This window comes from Dromiciops gliroides, chromosome 2, assembly GCF_019393635.1.
Source record: "Dromiciops gliroides isolate mDroGli1 chromosome 2, mDroGli1.pri, whole genome shotgun sequence".
NCBI lineage: Eukaryota > Metazoa > Chordata > Mammalia > Microbiotheria > Microbiotheriidae > Dromiciops > Dromiciops gliroides.
This window is the reverse complement of record NC_057862.1, coordinates 608,818,390-608,841,201: the sequence shown is the minus strand read 5'-3', so window position 1 is coordinate 608,841,201 and position 22,812 is coordinate 608,818,390. Positions and strand designations below refer to the sequence as shown.

General features: G+C 39.4%; 1 protein-coding gene across 1 annotated transcript in view; it reads left to right on the top strand.

The window, feature by feature from the left end:
- Positions 1 to 22,469, top strand: part of PLEKHH2 (pleckstrin homology, MyTH4 and FERM domain containing H2) — a 117,386-nt gene extending 94,917 nt beyond the window's left edge. Inside the window, exons 24-30 of the mRNA XM_043981296.1 lie at positions 1,214 to 1,311; positions 9,911 to 10,052; positions 12,130 to 12,275; positions 13,636 to 13,765; positions 16,721 to 16,807; positions 18,318 to 18,455; positions 21,351 to 22,469. Coding sequence (XP_043837231.1) covers positions 1,214 to 1,311; positions 9,911 to 10,052; positions 12,130 to 12,275; positions 13,636 to 13,765; positions 16,721 to 16,807; positions 18,318 to 18,455; positions 21,351 to 21,536 — 927 coding nt within the window. The 3' untranslated portion in view covers positions 21,537 to 22,469. The remainder of the gene's footprint in view (positions 1 to 1,213; positions 1,312 to 9,910; positions 10,053 to 12,129; positions 12,276 to 13,635; positions 13,766 to 16,720; positions 16,808 to 18,317; positions 18,456 to 21,350) is intronic.
- Positions 22,470 to 22,812: the final 343 nt, after the last annotated feature.

The following is a 22,812-nucleotide window of genomic DNA, read 5'->3' as shown; positions in this document are numbered from 1 at the left end:
CTTGTTTATTTAGTTGAGTGGAGCTGAGCAAACAATAGTTGCTTTGTTAACTACTCCTTCTATACCTTTAAAAAATGTCTGCCAGTGGCCTTGTAAAAACAAGTATGTTTCCCTTCAGGCCTCTTCTTAAGGTTTTAAAGACCCCTTTATACGTTTCTTTAGTTGGAAGATTTTAGAATATGTTGATTACATTTTTTTTTTAGTGAGGCAATTGGGGTTAAATGACTTGCCCAGGGTCACACAGCTAGTAAGTGTTAAGTGTCTGAGGCTGGATTTGAACTCAGGTACTCCTAACTCCAGGGTTGGTGCTCTATCCACTGCGCCACCTAGCTGCCCCATGTTGATTACATTTTAACACCCCTTTGGAAAATACCTTAATCCCAGTCTAATGCTAAAGTTGAAAAAGGGCCTCCTTTATGGATATATATAGATATGATATATATTTATATACATAGGCATCTACATAGTGCAGTGGATAGAAAGCTAAACCTAAGACTTGAGTTCAAAATTGGACTCAGTTATGACCCAGGACAAGTCACTTAACCACTGTCTTCCTCAGTTTCCCCATCTATAAAGCAATAATAATAATAATGCCTACTGCCCAGGGTTGTTGTGAGGATAAAATGAGTTAATATTTATAAAGTATTTTGAAAACCTTTAAACATTCTATATAGATTATTATCACTATTTTTATTTAGTATTTGGTGACCTATTCATAAGTAAATTCATTATATTATGAATCTCATGGAAGATATCATGAATTAAGATTCTTTTTTTAAAAATAAAAATCAAGGGGCAGCTAGGTGGCGCAGTAGATAGAGCGCTGGCCCTGGAGTCAGGAGTACCTGAGTTCCAATCTGGCCTCAGACACTTAACACTTACTAGCTGTGTGACCCTGGCCAAGTCACTTAACCCCAATTGCCTCACTAAAAAAACAAAATTAAAATTAAAAAATAAATATAAATCAAAGTTAGCATGTGTGTGTATGTATTTGTATGTATCTGAAAGGGTAAGTGGACCAAAAAGTATCTCTTAATTAAAATCCTAAACCAAAAAGCTTTACATATACATTTTCACAAGCTTAAATAACACACTTCAGTACATTTGACTTGATCAGAGTCATTGAAATTTTTCATCATAAACACATACTTTTCTTCTAAATATGCTGATTTGATAAAATGCCATAACTTTGAGCTCTCCATTTTCTTCCTAGATTTGTGACATTATTTCTAAATGGGAACAGGCTTCCAAAGAACAGCAGCCTGGGAAATGTGAAGGTACGAGAACCGTGCGCCTAACTTATAAAAACAGGTGTGTAATAATGACTAGAACGCCCAAAATACGAGTGTATGTTTATGTTTATTGTGTGAAATCTGGTCTTCAAAAGTTTTGCCTGAATATCCCCTTTCTTTCTATGCATTCTTTTTAAAAAATAATTTTTCCCCAATTAGATGTTAAAACAACTTTTTTAAAAAAACAACTTTTGATATTTGGTTTGTTTGTTTTTAAGTTTTGAGTTCCAAATTCTATCCCTCCTCCCCCTCCCTGAGACAATAAGCAATCTGATATAGGTTATACATGAGCAATCCTGTAAAATGTTTCCATATTAGTCATTTGGTACAAGAAGACTCAAAAAAAAAATGAAAGGCAGAAAGGAAAGGAAGGGAAGGGAGGGAGGGAGGGAGGAAATCGTATGCTTCAGTCTGTATTCAGACAACTTCTATGCATTCTTTAAGGAAAAAACTCTCACAGAAATCTGTATTCCTTATTGTAGCCTCTTAAGAAAGGAGAGATGATGTGGGATAATAAGTTCTGCCCAAAGAGCCGAAGATTAACCTAGAACTGTTTTATCTAGGGTGATCAAGGGCAGGTCTCTACTTATAAAGAGGCGATAACTGGAAGAAGGGGGAAGAGAGGCAGCATGGTGTAGTGAATAAGGCCCTGGGCTTGGAGTCAGGAAGACCTAGGTTTAAATCTCACCTCAGACACTTATTAGTTGACTCAGTGATTCAGTTGTTGAATCTGTAAAATTGAAAAAGCTGAGAATTTGGGGGGGCAGGAGGTGATATGGTCAGATCTCTGTTTTAAGATCAGTTTGACTGTTGAGTGGAAGATAGATTGAAGTGGGGAGAGACTTGTGTCAGGGAGTCTAACCACAAGGCTGTTGAAATAGTCCACATGTGGCATGATTAGTGTCTGCACTAGGGTGATGATGATAGGAGAGAAGGGGGTATTTATGAGTAGTGTTTCCAAGGTAAAAAACAGGACTTGACCACCAATTGGATATGGGGGATGACAGAGAGTGAGGATTCAAGAATGGGGGAAAGGTAGTACCCTCAAAAAAAATAGAAGGAACAGCTAGGTGGTGCAGTGGATAAAGCACTGGCCCTGGATTCAGGAGGACCTGAGTTCAAACCCAGCTTCAGACACTTGACACTTACTAGCTGTGTGACCCTGGGTATGTCACTTAACCATCATTGCCCCGCAAAAAAACAAAACAAGACAAAAATAGACAAAATATTAATGTAATGGAATACTATTATGCTGTAAGAAACAATGAGAGTCAGATTTAAGAGACACCTGGAAGGACTTACATGAACTAATGCTAGTGAGATGAGCAGAACCAGGAGAACATTGTACACAGTATCAACAACATTGTGTGTTGATCAACTGTGATAGACTTAACTCAGAAATACAATGGTTCAAGATAATTCCAAAGGACTCATGATGGAAAATGCTCTCCAAATCCGGGGGAAAAAAAGAACTGTGGCATCTATATGCAGATTGAACTATACTGTTTCTACTTATATTGGTTTTTCTTTTTTCTTTTTTGAGGTTTTTCCCTTTTGTTCTGATTCTTCTTTTACAATATGACTACTGTGGAAATATGTTTACTGTGTTGTACATATATAACCTATATCAGATTGTTTGCTGTATTAGGGAGGGGGAAGGGAGAGGAGGGAAGGAGAAAAAAATTGGAACTAGAAATGGTACAAAAACAAATGTTGAAAACTATCTCTACATGTAACTAGAAAACAATAAAATACTTTTATGATTTAAAAAATAATAGATTAGAAAAAAGGGAAGGTTTGGGGGGGGAAATGATAATGAGTTTGGTTTTAAATGGTGGCTTCTCCTTCTTCGGAGATACATCTGCATTTGTGGCTTTTTCCTAAGATACTGCTTTCTGTATACCTTGGTCATACTCATATATGTTGTAAGTTGATAAAAGAATAGATTGAAAGAGAGAAGGGACCTAAGAGTTCATAAGATCTGAAGCTAGAAGAGACAGCAGAGGCCACCTCATTGAACCCCTTCATTTTACAGATGAGGAAACAGACTCAGGGAGGTTTTGACTTGCCCAGTGTAATAACTGACTCCAAATCAAGTCTTCTTTCTTTTGCCTCTCTTTGTTTCATATGGCCCCTCAATTTACCAGGTAAAGCTTTTGCATTGTTCATTTCAAGCACTTAGAATGAAATATGCTCATCTATCCCTGTTGGGATGTCTTCCAGAAAAGGTTGCATGGCCATTTGTCGAGTACATTGAGCAGGAGATTGTTGGGGGTTTTTGTTGTTGTTGTTGTTTTGCGGGGCAATGAGGGTTAAGTGACTTGCCCAGGGTCACACAGCTAGTAAGTGTCAAGGGTCTGAGACTGGATTTGAACTCAGATCCCCTTGAATCCAGGGCTGGTGCTTTATCCACTGCGCCACCTAGCTGCCCCTAGGAGATTGTTTTTAAGTTAAGGGTTGGACTAGATAACCTCCAAGGGCCATTCCAACTCTGAAATGCTGTGATTGTGATGGTCTGGAAGCTGAGCAGAGGGTTAGCCAGGACCAGGATTTGGCTTAAATCCTGGAATTCTGAAAGATCTTCCTCCTGCTGTAACAAGTTTCTGTTGATATTACTTCGGTCTGTTTTCTTTGATGAGTGGGAGGTAACCTGGAAGACCTGAGCCCTTCTAGAAGCTTGTTCCAGCCCCCTAGCTATGCCACTTGCCACATTTTGACTTTTGATCCTGCTGGCTGCCGGGAGTTTTGATTTTCTCTTTCCAACCCCCACACCCCACCCAACCCCACCAAGCTGGCATGGATGTGTGAATCTTTAAGTAGATGCATTTCAAGTCATTTTCCTTTATAGTGCGGGGTGTGTGTGTGTGTGTGTGTGTGTGTGTGAGAGAGAGAGAGAGAGAGATCATCTGGTTTTGTTTCAAGCCAAGTAGAATCATTTCCATTTATAGCAATGTAACGAGTTCTCTGCGCTGGGCAATGGGATGATGGTGGCAGTTTAATCGAAGAAGACTGAAGACTTTGTAGATGAGTTGGCACTGAAGATAGACTTGGACAAAAGGATAGGAGGCAGATAGAGAGAAGGGTAATGTCCCATGCCAAAGAGGATGGGGGGGGGCGGGGAACCACAATGAAAATGTTACCATATTAAAAATCCCTGAGGGTCTTTAACCCTCATGTCTGACACCATGAATGGAAATTACAGCATTGATGTTTTTACATACAAAAGTTGAAATGACTATGTAAGCTGCAGCTGTGGTCCAGTGCCACATTTCCAAGCGCAGTCCTGCCTTGCTTAGATGGGTACCCGATTCATGAGCTAGGATGATAACCTGCTGTACCATCTCATGCTGCCAAAGGCTTGAGTTTTCTTAAGAACTGTCAAGTTTTCCTCTTATTAGGCAAACTCAAATAGCAACTTAATCTTTATTACACTGTTAGGAAACTTCATTTATTCAGATTCAGTGAGTTAAAGATCTAATTAGTGAGTTTTGTAAGCAGATGCCCTCATCTCGTAACCATTTAGAAACTAGCACTTAAATTCCATCCATATTTAAGCTGCCATTTGCTTTGGTTTCTCACTACATATTTGAAATTATAACAGTCAAGACATGTTTCTCACAAAACAAAACTGGAAAGAGGTCTACCCTGAAGCAATCATTTCCACCCCCCCTTAAACAAAAGGATTATTTTCCATGGTCCTTTGTTACTTGTTTTTCTCCAGGGAGTTTGATTTTCATAATTTTCAAACCCTTGCAGTCTTTGGTTTTCAGTTAGGACTCCTAGAATCAGAATTGTGGGCCTGGAAGGGACCTTGAAAGATTACTTTATTTATTCTACCACCCCCACTTTAGGAAGGGTCATAATAAAACAATTCCATTTAGATGAAACCCTGTTGTATTTGTAAAGACCTCCAGAGAGCTTCCTGGGTAAATGATTTCAGGGTTTATCAGCCCTCTCTGCCAGAAAAATCTTCTTTAGACTTAACCATAGTCTTTCACTGATAAGGTTTAAGCCCACCTAATTCTTTTACTTCAGACAGCTGGATGATAGTGTGCCAAACCTGGAGTCAGGAGGACCTGAGTTCAAATTTACTCTCAGACACTTAGCAGTATGACCTTAGGCAAGTCTCTTAGCCTGGTTTGCCTCAGTTTTCTCATCTGCAAAATGAGCTGGAGAAGGAAATGGCAAACCACTTCAGTATCTTTGCCAAGAAAACCCCAAGTGGGGTCACAAAGAGTCAGAAATGACTGAAATGACTGAAAAACAACAAATTCTTTCGCTTCTTGGCTATCTCCTAACTGTACTCTAAAGCAAGGATATCAAATTTTCAGGCCTCTTCAAATTAAATTGTAATTTGGAAATATCTAACACAATAAATAAAATATAATGCAATATAGGTAATATTAATTTGTGGTTTTCTAAGTCAATATATAATCCTCGGGCATCTATTTATACCTGAGTTTGCAGTTACTGGTCTAGGGCCAGGCTTAGCAAACTGACAACTGTCTGTTTAGGTATAGCCTGGGAGCTAAGAATGGATGTTACATTTGTAAGTAAAGTTTTATTGTATTTTAAAAATGTAAAAATCATCTTTAGCTCACAGGCCGTACAAAAACAGGCAGCAGGCCCATATTGGGGGCAGTTACTCACCAATCTGTGCTCTAGAGGCTTCTCTTATTCTGTCTTTAGATTTGATTTGTGACAACTCCCAGGCAGCACGATGTAATGGCAAGAGCCCTAAAGTTAAGAGTCAGAGGGGGGCAGCTACGTGGTGCAGTGGATAAAGCACCGGCCCTGGATTCAGGAGGACCTGAGTTCAAATATGACCTCAGACACTTGACACTTACTAGCTGTGTGACCCTGGGCAAGTCACTTAACCCCCATTGCCCCACAAAAACAACAAAACAAAACAAAAAGTCAGAGGACCCGGGTTCAAATCCAACCTGTGGAACCTTATATAAGTCATTGAATCTTTTTGCATCTCTGTTTCCTTTCTCTCACTTGATGGAGTTGACCTCTGAGGTCTCTACATCTGTGACTTTATGCCACATCAGGCATCTTTGTACTTTTCTTTAACCCTCATCCATGTTCTCCAAAGTCTTCTTTAGTTGTAGAACCCAGGATCAAGCAACAATAGTCATCTGAGCAGGAATGATAATAATAGCTAACATTCATAAAGTGCTCACTATGTGCCAGGAACTCTGCTGAATACTACAGGTATTCTCACTTGATCCTCACAAAGACCCTGGGAAGTTGGTGCTATTATTATTACTGCCATTTTTCAGATGAGGAAACTGAGGCACACAGGTTAAGTGACTTGCCCAGGATCATACAGCTGGTAACTATCTGAGTCAGGATTTGAACTCAGGTCTTCCCAACTCCAGGCCCAGAGCTCTATCCACTGAGCCTCATGGTTGCCAAGTGTTTCATTCCAGCGTAGGTGTCTCTGGATCACTTTCCTTTTGCTGCTTTTTTCCTGCCTCCCTGTCAGCTTCTTATCAATTATGATAGACGATCAATCATGGCCAAGTCTGCCCAAAGACGTTATGACATTTGTGAATTTGCTGATTGTTTTTTTCTCTTCCCTACCTAGTCCAGCCTTTTAAAATTACCCTGTGCATTCTGAGCCACTTTCTAATTTACCAAAGTCATTTTGCATTCCGATGCTGACTTGTAGAGTGCTGGTCAGCAATCCCCTCTTGCTTCGATGTTGTCCACAAATTTAATGAGCCTTCTCTTTAATGTACTCATACATAAAAGTCTTGGACACCAGCAGGGCCCGAGGCCGACTGAACACCGCTGGCTAGGTCTCTCTGAGTTGACACTGCTTCATCCTGCATCAGCCTCTGCATGTGAAAGGCCCCCTAGCCATCCGTGCACATACCCAAGGTATGTGATCCAGACCACCGTTTCCTTGCCGGTGCGTCAGGACACTTCAGCTCGTCCTGAAGATGTTCCGGGTGTGTCAGAATCGGCTGAGCCTCCTTGGCTCAAGCAGTCGTTTTTATCACAGCTCCCCACACTGACTGTGACCAGCTACCAGCATCAGTCCCACAGCTAGAAACGTAGAAGTGCCCTTAGCAGACTACACAGCACAAGGAGGAAGGTAGATCTTTTGGGCAGAGGCACAAATAGACGGGTGCCACTGGGACCCCCTAAGCACCAGAGGTCCTGCATTCCAAGAACGAAAATGCCTTTGTCATTGAGGCTTCCGAATCTCCAGAGACCTGGGAGCAGAGCGTGTCCCAAGTGTGTGGTAACTTCTGATTGTGCCTTATTCTTCATCATCTTGGGAGGATGATGTGGACTTGGTGCCCAGTGTCGGTTCCATCTGGCTAATATAGATTTTGGGGGTTTTTGTTTTGTGGGGCAGTGAGGGTTAAGTCAGAGTCACACAGCTAGTAAGTGTCAAGTGTCTGAGGCCGAATTTGAACTCAGGTCCTCCTGAATCCAGGGCTGGGACTTTATCCACTGCGCCATCTAGCTGCCCCCGATGTAGCTTTTTTTTAAAAGACCCCAAACCCCAAAAGAATCCCTCCAAAACATGATTTTTGTTGTTCTTAGCTTTCCAGTCACACAGCTGACTGAAAGTTACCGAGATGGGGCAGCTAGGTGGCACAGTGAATAGAGCGCCAGTCCTGGATTCAGGAGGACCTGAATTCAAATCCAGCCTCAGACACTTAACACTAGCTGTGTGACCCTAGGCAAGTCATTTAACCCCAATTGCCTCACCAAAAAAAAAAAAAAAAAAAAAGAAAGTTACTGAGAATGCCATATCCCATTGTGCTACCAGTTTGACAACTGCAAAAAAAAAAAAAAAAGCATTTGATTCAGAAAAGCAAGATCCTACTATAAAGGCTCTCTTCTGACAAGACGTCTATCATACATATGTCAAAGTCATACAAGAAAAAAGTAACAACAAAGAACTTTCTTCAATCCTCCAATTGTTACTATCAATTGAGGAATGAAATGGGCAGATAGCTGCTTGCTAAACAAGTTGGCTACTTTTGTAGATGGGTAGCACATAGCAGAAATGGAAAGTCCTCCAGTCACTTGCTGTTGGTAGATGACATACTGATTGAATCATGCTCTGGGACATTATAGAGACTTTTAAATCTATACTCACTCAAAATTGAATTCAGCCTAATGCACACACAAAAGACCAACTGGATGAAGAATGCCTATTTTCTAGATTATTATATGCAGTTAGATTGCCAGATTATAGATCTGAACCATGACCCTGTAGATGGAGAGTGAAGTGGGCTTGGCATCGGATAGGAAGAGGAGGAGAACTGCCTGGATTACATTTGGGAAATGGCACAGGGCTTTTTATGACCCTAAGATTTTCCCTGAAATGCTAGGATATTAGCATTAATATCCTAATACTGATGCTATGTACTTCCAAGTCATAGAATTGACTGAAGTTGATAGTCATATAAATGGCAGTGGAAGCCGAAGGTGAGCATGATAATTGTTCGGGAAAAGTAACATAAAGGCTATCAAAAGAGAGGGAAGACCAGAAAGGGGACAGGGGCTGGTCATAGAACAAGAGCAAGGGAGGCAGCTAGGTGGTGCAGTGGATAGAGCACCGGCCCTGGATTCAGGAGGACCTGAGTTCAAATCTGGCCTCAGACACTTAACACTTACTAGCTGTGTGACCCTGGGCAAGTCACTTAACCCTGATTACCTTGCCAAAAACAAACAAAAAAAAGAGTAATAAGGAAGTTGAGAAGAGAGTAGGGTGTAGGGGCAGCTAGGTGGCACAGTGGATAGAGCACCTGCCCTGGATTCAGGAGGACCTGAGTTCAAATCTGGCCTCAGACACTTAACACTTACTAGATGTGTGACCCTGGGCAAGTCACTTAACCCTTATTGCCCCACCAAAAAAAAAAAAAAAGAGTGAGGAATAGCCACTGAGCAGCCTGTATTCTCCATTAGCATTGGGAAAACGTCGGGAGTTTGAGACAAAGGGTCAGAATGAGTTAAGACAATGGAACAGTGCGGACTGTCTACCATTGCATAGGTGTTTATGGTCTTTAGGACCAATTAGCTAGCCTAAGTGACTCCGTAGTAGAGGCCTATCGCCTATAGTACAACATCACACAATATATTTCAAAAATCATAATTATTATGCTTCAGGGGGTGGCTAGGTGGCGCAGTGGATAGAGCACCGGCCCTGGATTCAGGAGTACCTGAGTTCAAATCCGGCCTCAGGCACTTGACACTTACTAGCTGTGTGACCCTGGGCAAGTCACTTAACCTCCATTGCCCCACAAAAAAAAAAAAATTATTATGCGTCAGGTATAAGTATTCTCTCCTGACACATTTTTTTTCAAAGCACTTTTAAACTTTCCTTTGCCTTTACTGCATTCTAGCTTGTAGCACATGTATTCAGCTACGTTATACAGACCCTCTTCCTTCTTAAACTGTAAGCTCTTTGAGGGCAAGGACGATTGGTTTTTGTTTGGTTGTTTTTAATGTTCATCTCCTCAGATGTTTAATAACCTTTTGATGAATTGAGTCAGATATCAGCCCCAGTCTAATGTGCTCTTTGTTGTTAGCATGTATTTTTTCTCTTTCCAAATCATTATTTAATGCGCATCTTCCTCGTTTTGCAGGCTTTACTTCTCAGTTCAAGTCCGCGGGGAGAGCGATAGAGAAAAGCTCCTGTTGATGTATCAGACCAATGATCAGATAGTAAACGGGCTCTTTCCTCTGAACAAGGAATTGGCCGTGGAGATGGCGGCTCTTTTAGCTCAGGTAACTTGGATGCGCAAGTACTCCTTGGCAAAGATCAGATATTAAGTGATATTCTGGATTAAGTGTAGGAAAGCTATGTACCTTCAGCACTTCTTGAACTTCATTTTGCCATGATTAGCATCTTAAAAATTACAGGCCCAATAATTACAGTTTGACTCCAAATTACTGACACCCTGGTAGAGATGATACAGAATGAGATAGTGTTCCATAAAGAGAATCTAGGTTCTTAATTATCCTGAAATTAAGCTACAAGGCTTTGAATTTCATAAAAGAGCCTGAGAGTAGAACTGTGGGGCTAAAAAGGCCAGGGTAACATATATGGATTATATCCTATTCTTTAAACTATGTAATATGGGGGGCAGCTAGGTGGCGCAGTGGAGAGAGCACCGGCCCTGGAGTCAGGAGGACCTGAGTTCAAATCCGGCCTCAGACACTTAACACTTACTAGCTGTGTGACCCTGGGCAAGTCACTTAACCCCAATTGCCTCACTAAAAAAAAAAAAAACAACAACAAAAAAAACCCAACAATGTAATATGTATGAATCAGACTTCAGGAGGATTAGAACATTTTCTCTTCCTTAGAAACTATTAAGTGGTTGGATACAGATAAATTAAGATTGTATTTAAAAGCATTTATATAACTTCCAGTTTAGATGAGTTTTGTAATCACTTTATTAATCTTCACAACAGTTTCCTAATCATCTTCAGTAATCAAAAGTTATGTCTTCATGGTATAATATTAATGCTCATTTTATGAAAGGAGCTGAGGCAAGAAGCAATGAATGTGACGCTATGCATCTACCGAGAGAAGTTCAGTCACAAAATGTCAAGAAAAGAAAGGAGCCTTGGCAGCCATCTTGTCCACTCTATACCATGTTTCAACAGAACTCTGACTACAACACACCTAACATCCGGTCTTTGCTTGAAGACCTCTGGGGAGGGGCAACTCAGAACCTCTAGAACAGGCCTTCTGAACCTATTATCACGCATCCCTTCAGCGATTGTCTGGTGAAGCCTATGGGCTCCTTCTCAGAATCGTGTTTTTGAATAATCAGAAGAAATACTAGATTTCAGTTTGAGATTAGTGAAGATGAAGATGTAATTTTTCTTCCTATCCAAGTTTACAGACCCCCCCAAATCTATCTGCAGGTTCCCTTTGGGGTTCATGGACCCTGGGTTAAGAACCTCTGCTCCAGAGGCAGTCTGTTCTCTTTTTAAATATTTCTAGTTGTTAGTAAGTTTTACTTGACATCAAAACCAAGTTAGTCTCTTTGTAGTGTCTACCCATTGCTCCCATTTATCCCTTTTGGGGTCAAACACGATCTGGCTAATCCTTCTTTCACATAGCCTTTCTAGTACTTGGACTGACCTATTGTGGCCCTGGACAACCATTTAGCCCCAAGGTAAATGCAGGTAAAGACTATGACATGATTACAGTGATAGACATCCAAGTTGGTACATTAGTGGCACTTAAAAGTTAGTATCACTTTTAAGAGAATTAAAATAGTTTAAGTATAGAATTTTATTTTGATGGCATTAAAAAAATGGAATTCAGACTTTGATATTCAATGAGGCAGCTAGGTAAACAGCAGGTAGAATGCTAAGCTTGGAGTTAGGAAGATTGCTCAAGTCTAGCCTCAGACACTAACTGTGTGACCTTGGGCGAGTCACTTAACGTCTCTTTGCCTCAGTTTCTTCATATGTAAAACAGATAATTATAGCACCTACCTCTTAGAGTTCTTTTGAGGATCAAGTGAGATATAACTTGTAAAGTGATAAATGCAAAGGGTCTGACATATAGTAGACACTTAGTAAATGTATGCTTCATTCTTCCTCATTGTAAAAAGAGGAGATTGGACTCAATAACATCCAAGATCCCTTCTGGCTTTAAATCTCTAACCCAATGACTCTATAAAATCAACAAACATACATTCTTTAAATTCCACAGCCACACAATCAAGACAAATGGAATAGGATACTCTGTACATAAGTAGTAGTTTTGTTCTCAATTTAATTTAAAGGTCAAAACTTTTTTCTCTGATATCCCACAGTTTCTATTTCTTAATCTTCCAACTAGGTGGAGATTGGAGATTTTGAGAGACCTTTCTCAACTCCAGCAGGGCAAGTGACCTCTCAGTACAAGGCAAACCAAACACTAAAACAAGTCATAGAGAAATTTTATCCTAAAAGGTATAGGAATGGTTGTTCTGAAGAACAATTAAGGTAAGAAAAAAATTCTTGATCATTTTGTGCCTAATGACATATATATGTATCATCTAAAATTTATAGCAAGGGTTCTTAACTTGGGGGCTTATGAGCTTTTTAAAAAAAAATATGCTTTACTCCCACAGCCAGAGGGTGTCATGTTGGGGGGGGTGCTTTCTGCAGAGACACCCCCCCAACATGACACCCTCTGGCTGTGGGAGTAAAGCATATGATACCTTCAGCCTCAAGAGGCAGGTACTACTTAGGAAGTTCCTAGTCTCTGGTATATTTACAAGAATTTTTTTTCTTTTCTTCAATAGGAATGGTGGTGGAAGGGAGAGGAAATACATTTTTGTTATTGAAAAAATAAAATTTGATTTAAAGAAGTAAAAAAACCCAAAAAACAAAGACAGCCCATTCCACCTTTTGATAATTCTGTTTTTAATAAAGTTTTTCCATAAGTTGGGAAGGAAAAAAAGCAAGTTCCTAGTCTCTTGCTAGGAGACTATCTTCTGAGACTCTTAAACTTGAGATTGCCAGAGTGGTGGCAACCCCTAAAGCTGGTGCTATCCAACCAGGAAGTATCCCTAATACAGATGCATTCTTTTTCCCCCTAAAAAAGTTCTATCAATATCTTTTATTGTTTATATCACTTTAATTTCTGAATATATACCTCCTTCCTTTGATACCTTGTAAGAAAGATGAAAAAGAAAAGAAAAAAAGCAGTTCAGCAAAACTAACCAACATATCAACCAAGTTTGGCATGTAGCATTGCACACCCAGTCTCCTACCTCTCCAATGCAAGGAAGCAGGTGCATTTTCCTCATCTCTCTTTTGACTATATTTAGTCATTCTCATTAACACAGCATTTAGGGTTTTGGTCTGTTTTTTATTGTTTTCCTTCATCTATTTACTTCCTTCTTTATCAGGTCATGTAAATCTTATCCTGCTTTTTTAAATTTCTCATAGCTTTTCTTACATTCATTTAACATCATTTGTTTAGCCATTTTCCTGAAAGTCTGTTTTAAAATGCAGATATTCCTAGAGCCCATTGGACTAATTTACACTAATATATTGCCTTTCCTGACAGGATGATGGGGTGGGGGTGGGGGGCTCAGAACACTAGGCAATGTCTGAACATCAGGAAGCAGGAATACTCAGTGGGAAACAGGAGAGAAGTCAGGAAGGAATGGTGTAGAAAAGGATTGTGGGAGTCACTGAAATGACACTGAAGACAAATGTTGACCTACTTTATAATTGTGCCTAAGCTCAGCTATAGAAAAGTTCTATATCACATTCTTGGGCTTTATGAATGTTCATGGGAAATGAAATAATAATTTGTACTTTAGATATAGATTTTTCCTCTTTTTTTTTAAAGACAACTTTGTCAACGATTGTCAACTAGATGGATGGCTCTCCGTGGACACAGTGCTGCTGACTGTATGCGCATTTACCTGACCGTGGCCAGAAAGTGGTCATTCTTTGGTGCAAAGTTGTTTCTTGCAAAAGTAAGAAATTTGTGGGAAAGGGGTAGATTGTATCTTTGTGTAAACACCACTCTTCAATTCAGTGAATCAGGGTAGGGTTATAAGTCATCAATAGTGTGCAGTAATCTAAACACATTTTATATTTAAAATGCATTTGAAAATAGGGACTATTGAATATAGGCATCAGAAGGGGCTACCTGTCTTTGATCCCATCTGACCCCATTATTGGAGCAGGTCCAAATCAGTTTCCCAGTTGCTGCACCTGGAGTGGGAGTCCAACCCCACCATTGGGACCAACCTCCCCCAGCTTTCTCCATGGGCTTTCCATTGTTATGCAAAACAATTTTTGTAACAAATTACCCTGTTGTTACTTAAACCCTCCCTTCTCTGCCCATCTTGGGCACTCCAGTACTTGGTGCAATTCCCTTGCCCTAATTAAAAGACCCTATTTTTTGCTGTTTTGGCAGTCTTCTTTATTTCAGGCTGAGAGGACATAATTGAAAACTCTGGGAATTCTGAACAATGTAAACAAAATAATGAAAGGACATTCATTGAAGGGGCTAGACAGCAATACTTGATTCCCTCTCTTTTCCTCAACCCTTACTTTATGGCCGATAGAATTCATGACAGCCTGAACTCGGTTTCCCTTTATGTAAAAACTGCTTAGCTCACTCCTTTCCAGGAGTAGAGTAGGAAGCAATTTATGCTTAAACACCTTTCTTCTTGGTGGTATTATTATGAAGTGAGGGATTTGAGATACTGTGTATAATTCAGCAAGGAATTCCAAAGCCCTCTGGGAACTGGGAGCTATAATTCAAGGTTGTCAACAATGAGGCGAGAAAGCCAATTTAGAAATATGCCTAAAATAAGAGGCAGTGTGGTACAGTAGAAGACGTTTTAAGTCTCAATTATGTTACTTGCTCCCTGTATAAACTTGGACAGGCCATTTAACATCTGGGGGCCCCCAATTCCTCTTCTGTTAAATGTAAAATAGATCTCCTATATTCCTGTTGCAGATCTTAGTAACTAACATTTATATAGGTTTCTGAAGGCTGCAAAGCACATTGATATACATTTTTATTTGATTTTCACAAGAGCCCTGTGAGTGAGGCACTGCAAATTTTAGTCCCATTTTATTGAAAGGGAAATTGAGGCTGAAAAAGGTGGTGGTGGTGGTGGTGGTGGTAGTGAGAGTAATGATCTGCTGCTCCACCTTGTTTCAATTACCTGGAATAAGATGCTCCCTCTCAGGTTCAGCTCATCATCTCTAATCTCTTCACCGTGCTGCTAACCCAAGCCTAGACTGACCCCCACCTCCCTCAGCCTTCTCTCCCTTCTGATTGGACTAGAGGAGTAGTACCAAACTCCTCCCATTGTCTTCCTTTATGGAGGGCATAAACTGGACTTTGGAGCTCACTCCATTCTGCATCTGCTTCTCTTCCTGGTTTCAGTTCCACGGGAACTGACCCCAGGATCCCATGCCAGATGTGCCCCCTTCCTACCTCCTTTTATGTGTTCTCTCCCCTCATTAGACTGTAAGTTCCTTGAGGGCAGAAACTGTCTTTCTTTTTAGTAAGTGTATCCCCAGAACTTAGCATGGTGCCTGGCACATAGTAGGTCCTTAATAAATATTTATTAGATGGATGATGATGCTGGTGGTGGCAGTAGCCAACCTTTATAAGGTACTTTAAGATATGTTACAAATATTATCTCATTTTATCCTCACAACAATCCTGGGAGATAGGTGCTATCATTATTATTACCTCCATTTGACAGATGAAAAAACTGACATAGACAAACTTAGAGTGTCTTCCCCAAGGTCATACAACTAGTAAGTGTCTGAGGCAGGATTGCAACTTATGTCTTCCTGACTCCAGGCTCTATCCACCTTGTCTTAGGTGACTTGTCTTCCATGGCACAGCCAGTTTCCAAGATAGGTTTTGTTGACTACATAAAATGAAAAAAAAATTAAGATGATTTGGGAAATTATCAAGCAGCTTATTACAATACATTTCTTTTTCTTTTTTTTTTTTTTTTTGCGGGGCAATGAGGGTTAAGTGACTTGCCCAGGGTCACACAGCTAGTAAGTGTCAAGTGTCTGAGACTGGATTTGAACTCAGGTATCCCTGAATCCAGGGCCTGTGCTTTATCCACTGCGCCACCTAGCTACCCCTATTTCTTAAATTTCTTAAAATGGATAGAGACTGAACCTGTGATTTCATTGTTATTAGGGAACACCTAGGTGAGAAAACTCCCCATTGTAACACAGGTCAGCCTGTTCTCTGCCACCTATAGAATTAATTGTCTAGAACCCTGGGCAGTGAGATGACCTCTTGAGATCACAAGCCATTATGAGTCAGAGGCAAAGTGTGGATGTTCTCCTGTCAGTCCAGCTGTCCATTCACTGTGTCAGGTGATAACATAGGTGGGAGTTTCATGTATCATGAGCTGCATTGAATCTCCTTATCTCTTATACCCTCAATTAGCAAGACTTCCTCATTCTTGTGAGTGCCAACCTACCTGCACACCAAGATTTATACCTAATGAATATTATGATAGTCTGATGGCTTTCCATACTTGGAGCTTTTGAAAGCTTTCAGTACATTTGACCTAAACAGGATTTGTCCTGGTTTCTTGTGTTTATCCAGATGCTTTTTTAAAAAAATCCATACTTTTAAAATGAATGTTAACCAAGCAGGTTAAACCCCAGCTAGAATTTTAGTAATGCATAGGTCTTACCAATAAGTAATTACAGAACACTAAAAATTACTGTATTTTTAAAAAATAACAAGTGTCAAATTTTTTTCTAGTTCCAGGACAAAATTTGAGAAAATTCAGAATAGGTTTGACTAAGCATCCAATTTAGTATGGTTTGATCTAATGACAAAATGTCAGGTGTTTTCCACTAACAAATGTTCCTGTCTTTGAATGTGACGTTTATAATATTCAAGGCTCTTTATCCCTCTTATTTCACAGCCAGTAACTCCATCAACACTGGGAAATACTTTCATATGGCTAGCTGTACATGAAGATGGAATTAGCATCTTGGAATATAACTCCATGGTGAGAATAAAGCTCAAAACTTTTTGATGTAGGTAATGCTATATTTAGCATTTAAGTTGGCTACATTCCATTCCATTGCAAGGCCTGTCATAAAAAGGTAGGCTAAAAACAAAAGGAGAAAATTACAATCATGATTGTATCAGGATTCTGGAAATGGCAGTTTGCACAGTATATTACATTAGGAGGACATTTTCTGTGTATGAGACAAATTATATTGCAGTATCATTAAACTAGAAATTTTAATTGCATAGGTCAGAAAATTCAGTATCATTGAGTTTTCTCCAAAATGGTTTTTATAATACCTCTAATTCTTCACTTTGCACATATGCAAATTATTATAATAGGGCTTTCCCACGATCAAAGAAAATGACATTAATCATGTGAAAGACTGTGTACCCCTCCAGATATATGAAATTTAAATGATTTTTTCTTACTTTTTCTTTGCAAGCAAATTAGTTAATAGAGTTTTATGATCAAGTGAACAAACATTGCTTTAATATAGATGTTGACTGGTACAATTAAAGGTTATCCCCTCTTGAGATGTTAATCTAAACCTGACTTTTAGATATATTTTAATGTCTTTATTTGTTTTTCCATTTGTTTTTGAAGCCCAAGGAGAAAGAAGGGAAATAGTATTCATACATACCCACAATCTAATGATTAATTTCCCAGAATTGATTGCTAGTTCTGTATATGCTAGAATCTGTAGTAACTGGGAACTTCAAAAGAAGTTAGACTTTTCCGTACAATAATACAGTGATTCTGTCTTCAATTGCCCCTGCCAAGATGTATTTTAGAGGGAATTTATATCTTCTGAATAGCTTCAGACTCATGAATGAATGGCTTGAGTATAGATTATATTTTTCAGTTGATTAGATTCTACTGGATAGTCTCAAAGAATATTCAAACTTGACTAAACATATTTATTACAAGGGTTTTGTTTATTTTTCCCCAGGGGAAGGAGGTTGGGTAGGTGAAGGGGAGAAGAAAATAAATGCTTGTTAAGTGAAAAACATAAAATTTAATTTTAAAAATAATTTTTAAAAAATTGATGATCACAATAAACACGGGACCACAAAATACTGAACCACATTTTCTCAGTATATGTTTTTGGTCTTAGAACCTTTGGGCAATACAGAAATGAAGTCCCCAAAGATAACATTTAGTATATTACTGCTCCAGAGTAGCAAGTGTCATCTGCTGTCCAGAAAATGTCCATTGCCATCAATCACTCACTGTCCAAATAATATGTGACAAAGCTGAATACTAAAACAAGCTAGAGCAGTTCTATGTAGATCATTCTGTTTGGTTTTATCTTGTGAATTTAATCACATGTGTGTCTGTGAAATTATTTCAGAAACTAGCAAATGCTCTAATAAAAACTTAAGGAATGCTTAAAACGTATTCATCTATTTAGCCTATATTATCAGTTAAGTTAATTAAAAATTGTTCTTTGTTCCTACTTCTTTGGTGGCATAAAACTTATCATTTGACTTCCTTCTGTTTTAAGAGGTTAATAATGACATATGTGTACAAAAGCTTAATGACCTTTGGAGGTTATCAAGATGACTTTATGGTGGTTATTAACAATGCACATTCCAAAGACAAGCCAACAGATAAACTTCTTTTCACCATGGCAAAGCCTAAGGTAAGGGGGGAATACCTCTGCCAATTTTGGCAGTCTGTGGATAGCTTTTTTTCTTTGTTGTTATTGAAGGAAACTCCCTGTTGTTAACACAGGTCAGCATGTTCTCTGCCACCTATAGAATGAATGAATGAATGAATGAATGAATGAATGAATGAATGAATGAATGAATGAATGAATGAATGAATAACCATTTATTAAGGATATACTATGTGCTAAGTATTGGGGACAGAAATACAAAAAGCAAAGCAGTCTCTGCCCTCAAGGTGCTTACAGTCTCACAGGGGAAGACAACACATAATAACAATAGCTGAGGAGGTCTGTTTTGGGTAGGAAAAGCCACAAGGATGGTGATTGCAGTCATAAGGTAACTGACACATCTTTGTCAGGAATGGTGTTTGATTACTGTTCTCAGAGTTAAAGGTAAAAAGCGAATGAGGGGAGAGACAGAGTATGTGTGAAATCATGGGATGAAGATGGCCAGGGAGGACATCAGTGGATCCAGTTAAATGTTAGATACAGTTTGCTGTTATTATCCCGGCGTTTCAGTTGTGTCCAACTCTGTGACTCCATTTTGGGGTTTTTCTTGGCAAAGATGCTAGAGTGGTTCGCCATTTCCTTTGCCAGCTCAGATGAGGAAACTGAGGCAAAGAGGGTTGAGTGACTTGTCCAGGGTCACACAACTAGTATGTGTCAGAGGCTGGATTTGAACTAGTGATGACGAGTCTTCCTGATTCCAAACAAAGTGCTCCATCCACTGTGTCACCTAGCTGTCCATTTTAGCTACGGTAAACACTCACTAATCAGGAGCCCAGAACCCTGGGATAAGAACTAGAGTACTAGGAACATGGAGATATGGAGCTGGGTCAGGGGAAAATGATGCCTACTCTGGATTTGGAGTTTTTAGTATTATAGAAGAATTTGATAGGGAAAAAACAGCTGAAAGGCAACAGATCATACGATTAGGATAACTGTGCATTTACTCTTCCCATGAAATGTCTCTGAAGTCTTAGGATAAGGATAAGGACTGGAAATGTGATTTAATTGATGCAGGAACTCCAAAGTGAAGAAACTCCCTGTAGCAATGCAGGTCAGTACCTTCTCTATAACCTAGAATCTTAAAGAGTCCCCTAGACAAATGAGGGAAAAAAAAATCTTTAAAGTACATTTCTCTGATAAAGGTCTCATATCTGAGATATATAGGAACCATTTCAAATTTATAAGAATAAAAGTCATTCTGCAATTGAACAATGGTCAAAGGATTTGAATAGGCAGTTTTTAGAAGAAGAAATCCAAGCTATCGATAGCTATCTGAGAAAATGCTCTAAATTACTAATAATTAGAGAAATGTAAATTAAAACAACTCTAAGATTCCACTTCACTCCTACAAAATTGGTTAAATTTACCATAAAGGGGAAACGACAAATGCTGGAGGGGCTATGAGAAAACAGGTGAATTGATGCATTGTTGGTAGAACTGGTCAAGCCATAGTACACATACCTTTTGACCAAACAATACCACTACTGGGTCTCTGTACCTTAAAGACATCAAAGAAAGAGGACAGAGGCATGTATGTACAAAAATATTTATAGCAGCTCTTTTTGTTGTGGTAAGATTTGGACATCGAGGGAGTATCCATTAATTGGAGAATTAACTGAACAAGTTATTATATATAAATGTAATGGAATACTATTGTGCTATAAGAAATGATGAAGGGAGGGCAGCTAGGTGGCACAGTGGATAAATTACCAGCCCTGAATTCAGGAGGACCTGAGTTCAAATCCGGCCTCAGACACTTGGCTGTGTGACCCTGGGCAGGTAACTTAACCCTAATTGCCCCACCAAAAAAAAAAAATTTAAGATAAAAATAAGAATAAAAAATGTGTCTAATAATACTTTAAAAGGGGGCAGCTAGGTGGCGCAGCGGATAAAGCACCAGCCCTGGATTCAGGAGGACCAGTGTTCAAACCCAGACTCAGACACTTGACACTTGCTGTGTGACCCTGGGCAAGTCAACCCTCATTGCCCTGCAAAAAAACAAAAACAAACAAACAAACAAACAAGAAATGGGGCGGGGGGGGGGGGGGTGTTCAGAGAATCCTGAGAAGACTTCTATAACCTGATGCAAAGTGAAGTAAGCAGAACCAGGACAACAATTTATTTGGTGGCAACAATATTATAAAGACAAAAACTCTGAAAGACTTGGGGACTCTGATTAACACAATGACCAATTGTAATTCTAGAGAACTCATGATGAAACATGCTACTTACCTAGAGATTAAGAATGCAGAATGAGACTTTTTAAAAAAAAAAAATGGACAATATGGGAATTTGTTTGTCTAAACATGTTTGTAATAGGGTGTTTTTTTCTTGCTTTCTCAATGGCATCTATAAGGGGTGGGGTAAGGAGGCAGGGTGGGAGAAGAAAAGGCAAATCTTGAAAATAAAATAAAATTTAATATAAAAAGGGGCAGTAGGGGCCCTGGAGTCAGGAGGACCTGAGTTCAAATATGGCCTCAGACACTTAACACTTACTAGCTGTGTGACCCTGGGCAAGTCACTTAACCCCAATTGCCTCACCCAAAAAAGGGGGGGGGGGAGCAGTAGGGGATGAGTTGCCTAGAACAGTGAGAGGCTAAGTGACTTGCCCAGTGTTCTACACCCAATGTGTCAGAGACAGCTTGAACTCAGGTCTTCCTGGCTTCAAAGCCAGCTCTCTGTCCTTGTACCAGGCTGCCTCATGGACTCAATGAATACTTATTTGATTGTTTTCTATACATGGAACAAAGGGAACCAGTGAAATCATAGGCGTTTCTTAGTGGAGTTAGCTCACAGTTCAGGTCTCTTGTCCCTTTGGAAATGACAAGAATAAGATATTCTTATTTTTCTTTTTTCTAGATTCTTGAAATAACTCTTTTGGTTGCCAACTATATTAACAACTTCCATCAGCAAAAAACAGCTCTTCACCACCTCTCAGCTCCTGCACTACTGTCTGCTCGAAAAGGAGGACCCAAAAACAAGGACATGGGGAGCCAGCCACTCCTGTTAAACAACAGACCGACTAAAGGCCCAACTCTACTGTGAAATTTCAAAAGCTGGTGACACTATAAAGTAACTGAATGTCTAGGAACATTGCTGGGTGTGCTCAGAGGTGTTTGAGATCTAGGAGTGTGACATATCCATCAGCATTTCAAAAACAAAAACATACGAAAGATTGTTACTCCTTTTTACATGTCTATTTAAAATATAAATGAACACTTGGTTATACTAGAACAAAATAAAAACTGTTTACAAACACCAAAGGTTTAATCATACAATCAGGGCTTGAAGAGTCCTTCAAAGGTCAAATTGTCCAGTCCTCTGCCAGGATTGAGTTGAGTATTCATTGTATTTGTGAAAAATCTTGAAAAAGAGGTTCCATGACCTCCCTTTGTAATCTGGTCCAGTGTTTACCTACCTTTGTTACTCAGAAGTTTTAAATTAAATAGAAATTGAGGGGCAGCTAGGTGGTGCAGTAGATAAAGCACTGGCCCTGGATTCAGGAGGACCTGAGTTCAAATCCAGCCTCAGACACTTGATACTAGCTGTGTGACCCTGGGAAAGTCACTTAACCCCCATTGCCCTGCTCCCCCCCCAAAAAGTAAAAAAAAAAAATAGAAATTTAAGGAACCTTTAATGAAAGTATAATTGGAAAAGAAGAGAATATAAAGTTTGAGGAAACAATTGCAGTTTGGTACATTTTTCAAATGGTATGGTGGATCTGCTAGATTTGTGTGTGATAAAATAGGAAACCTCCTACGGTACTTAAAAACTGTACCCCTTCACATCTCCAGTTCATTGATGCAAAATTCAATTGCCCTGAAATTTTAAAAATGAAAGTGATTCCTAACTTGCCTTGACTTTCTGTGCTCTATGAATTTGCTGAAAAATCAACAGCTGCCTTCTCCCTTGGTTCCATGTGCTTCTCTCACTGTCCTTAGTTGAATAGAATAGTATTTGAGGATGTGCGTTCTTTTTTTCCCCCCCATATATGTTATGGCACTTTACCTGAAGGGAACGCAGTGTCCATGTATCTTCTGAATCTTTATTGTCTCAAAGAGTAGTAGCCTTCATAATTTTACAAACAGAATACGTTATACTTGACTGTTGCATTTTTAACATAGGATTCTAATTCATGGGTGATTCCTCAGAGCTTAAAAATGGTGTCCTCTTGTTAATTAAATTTTAGGGTAATGTCCTTATTCTGGAAAGAAACTATAGTTGTGTAAATGAGCATAAATAATAGCAGTGAGTTCCCAAGGAGGAATCTTCCCATTTCATTAACCACGAATATCCATTAAACAACCACCCATTGTAGAAC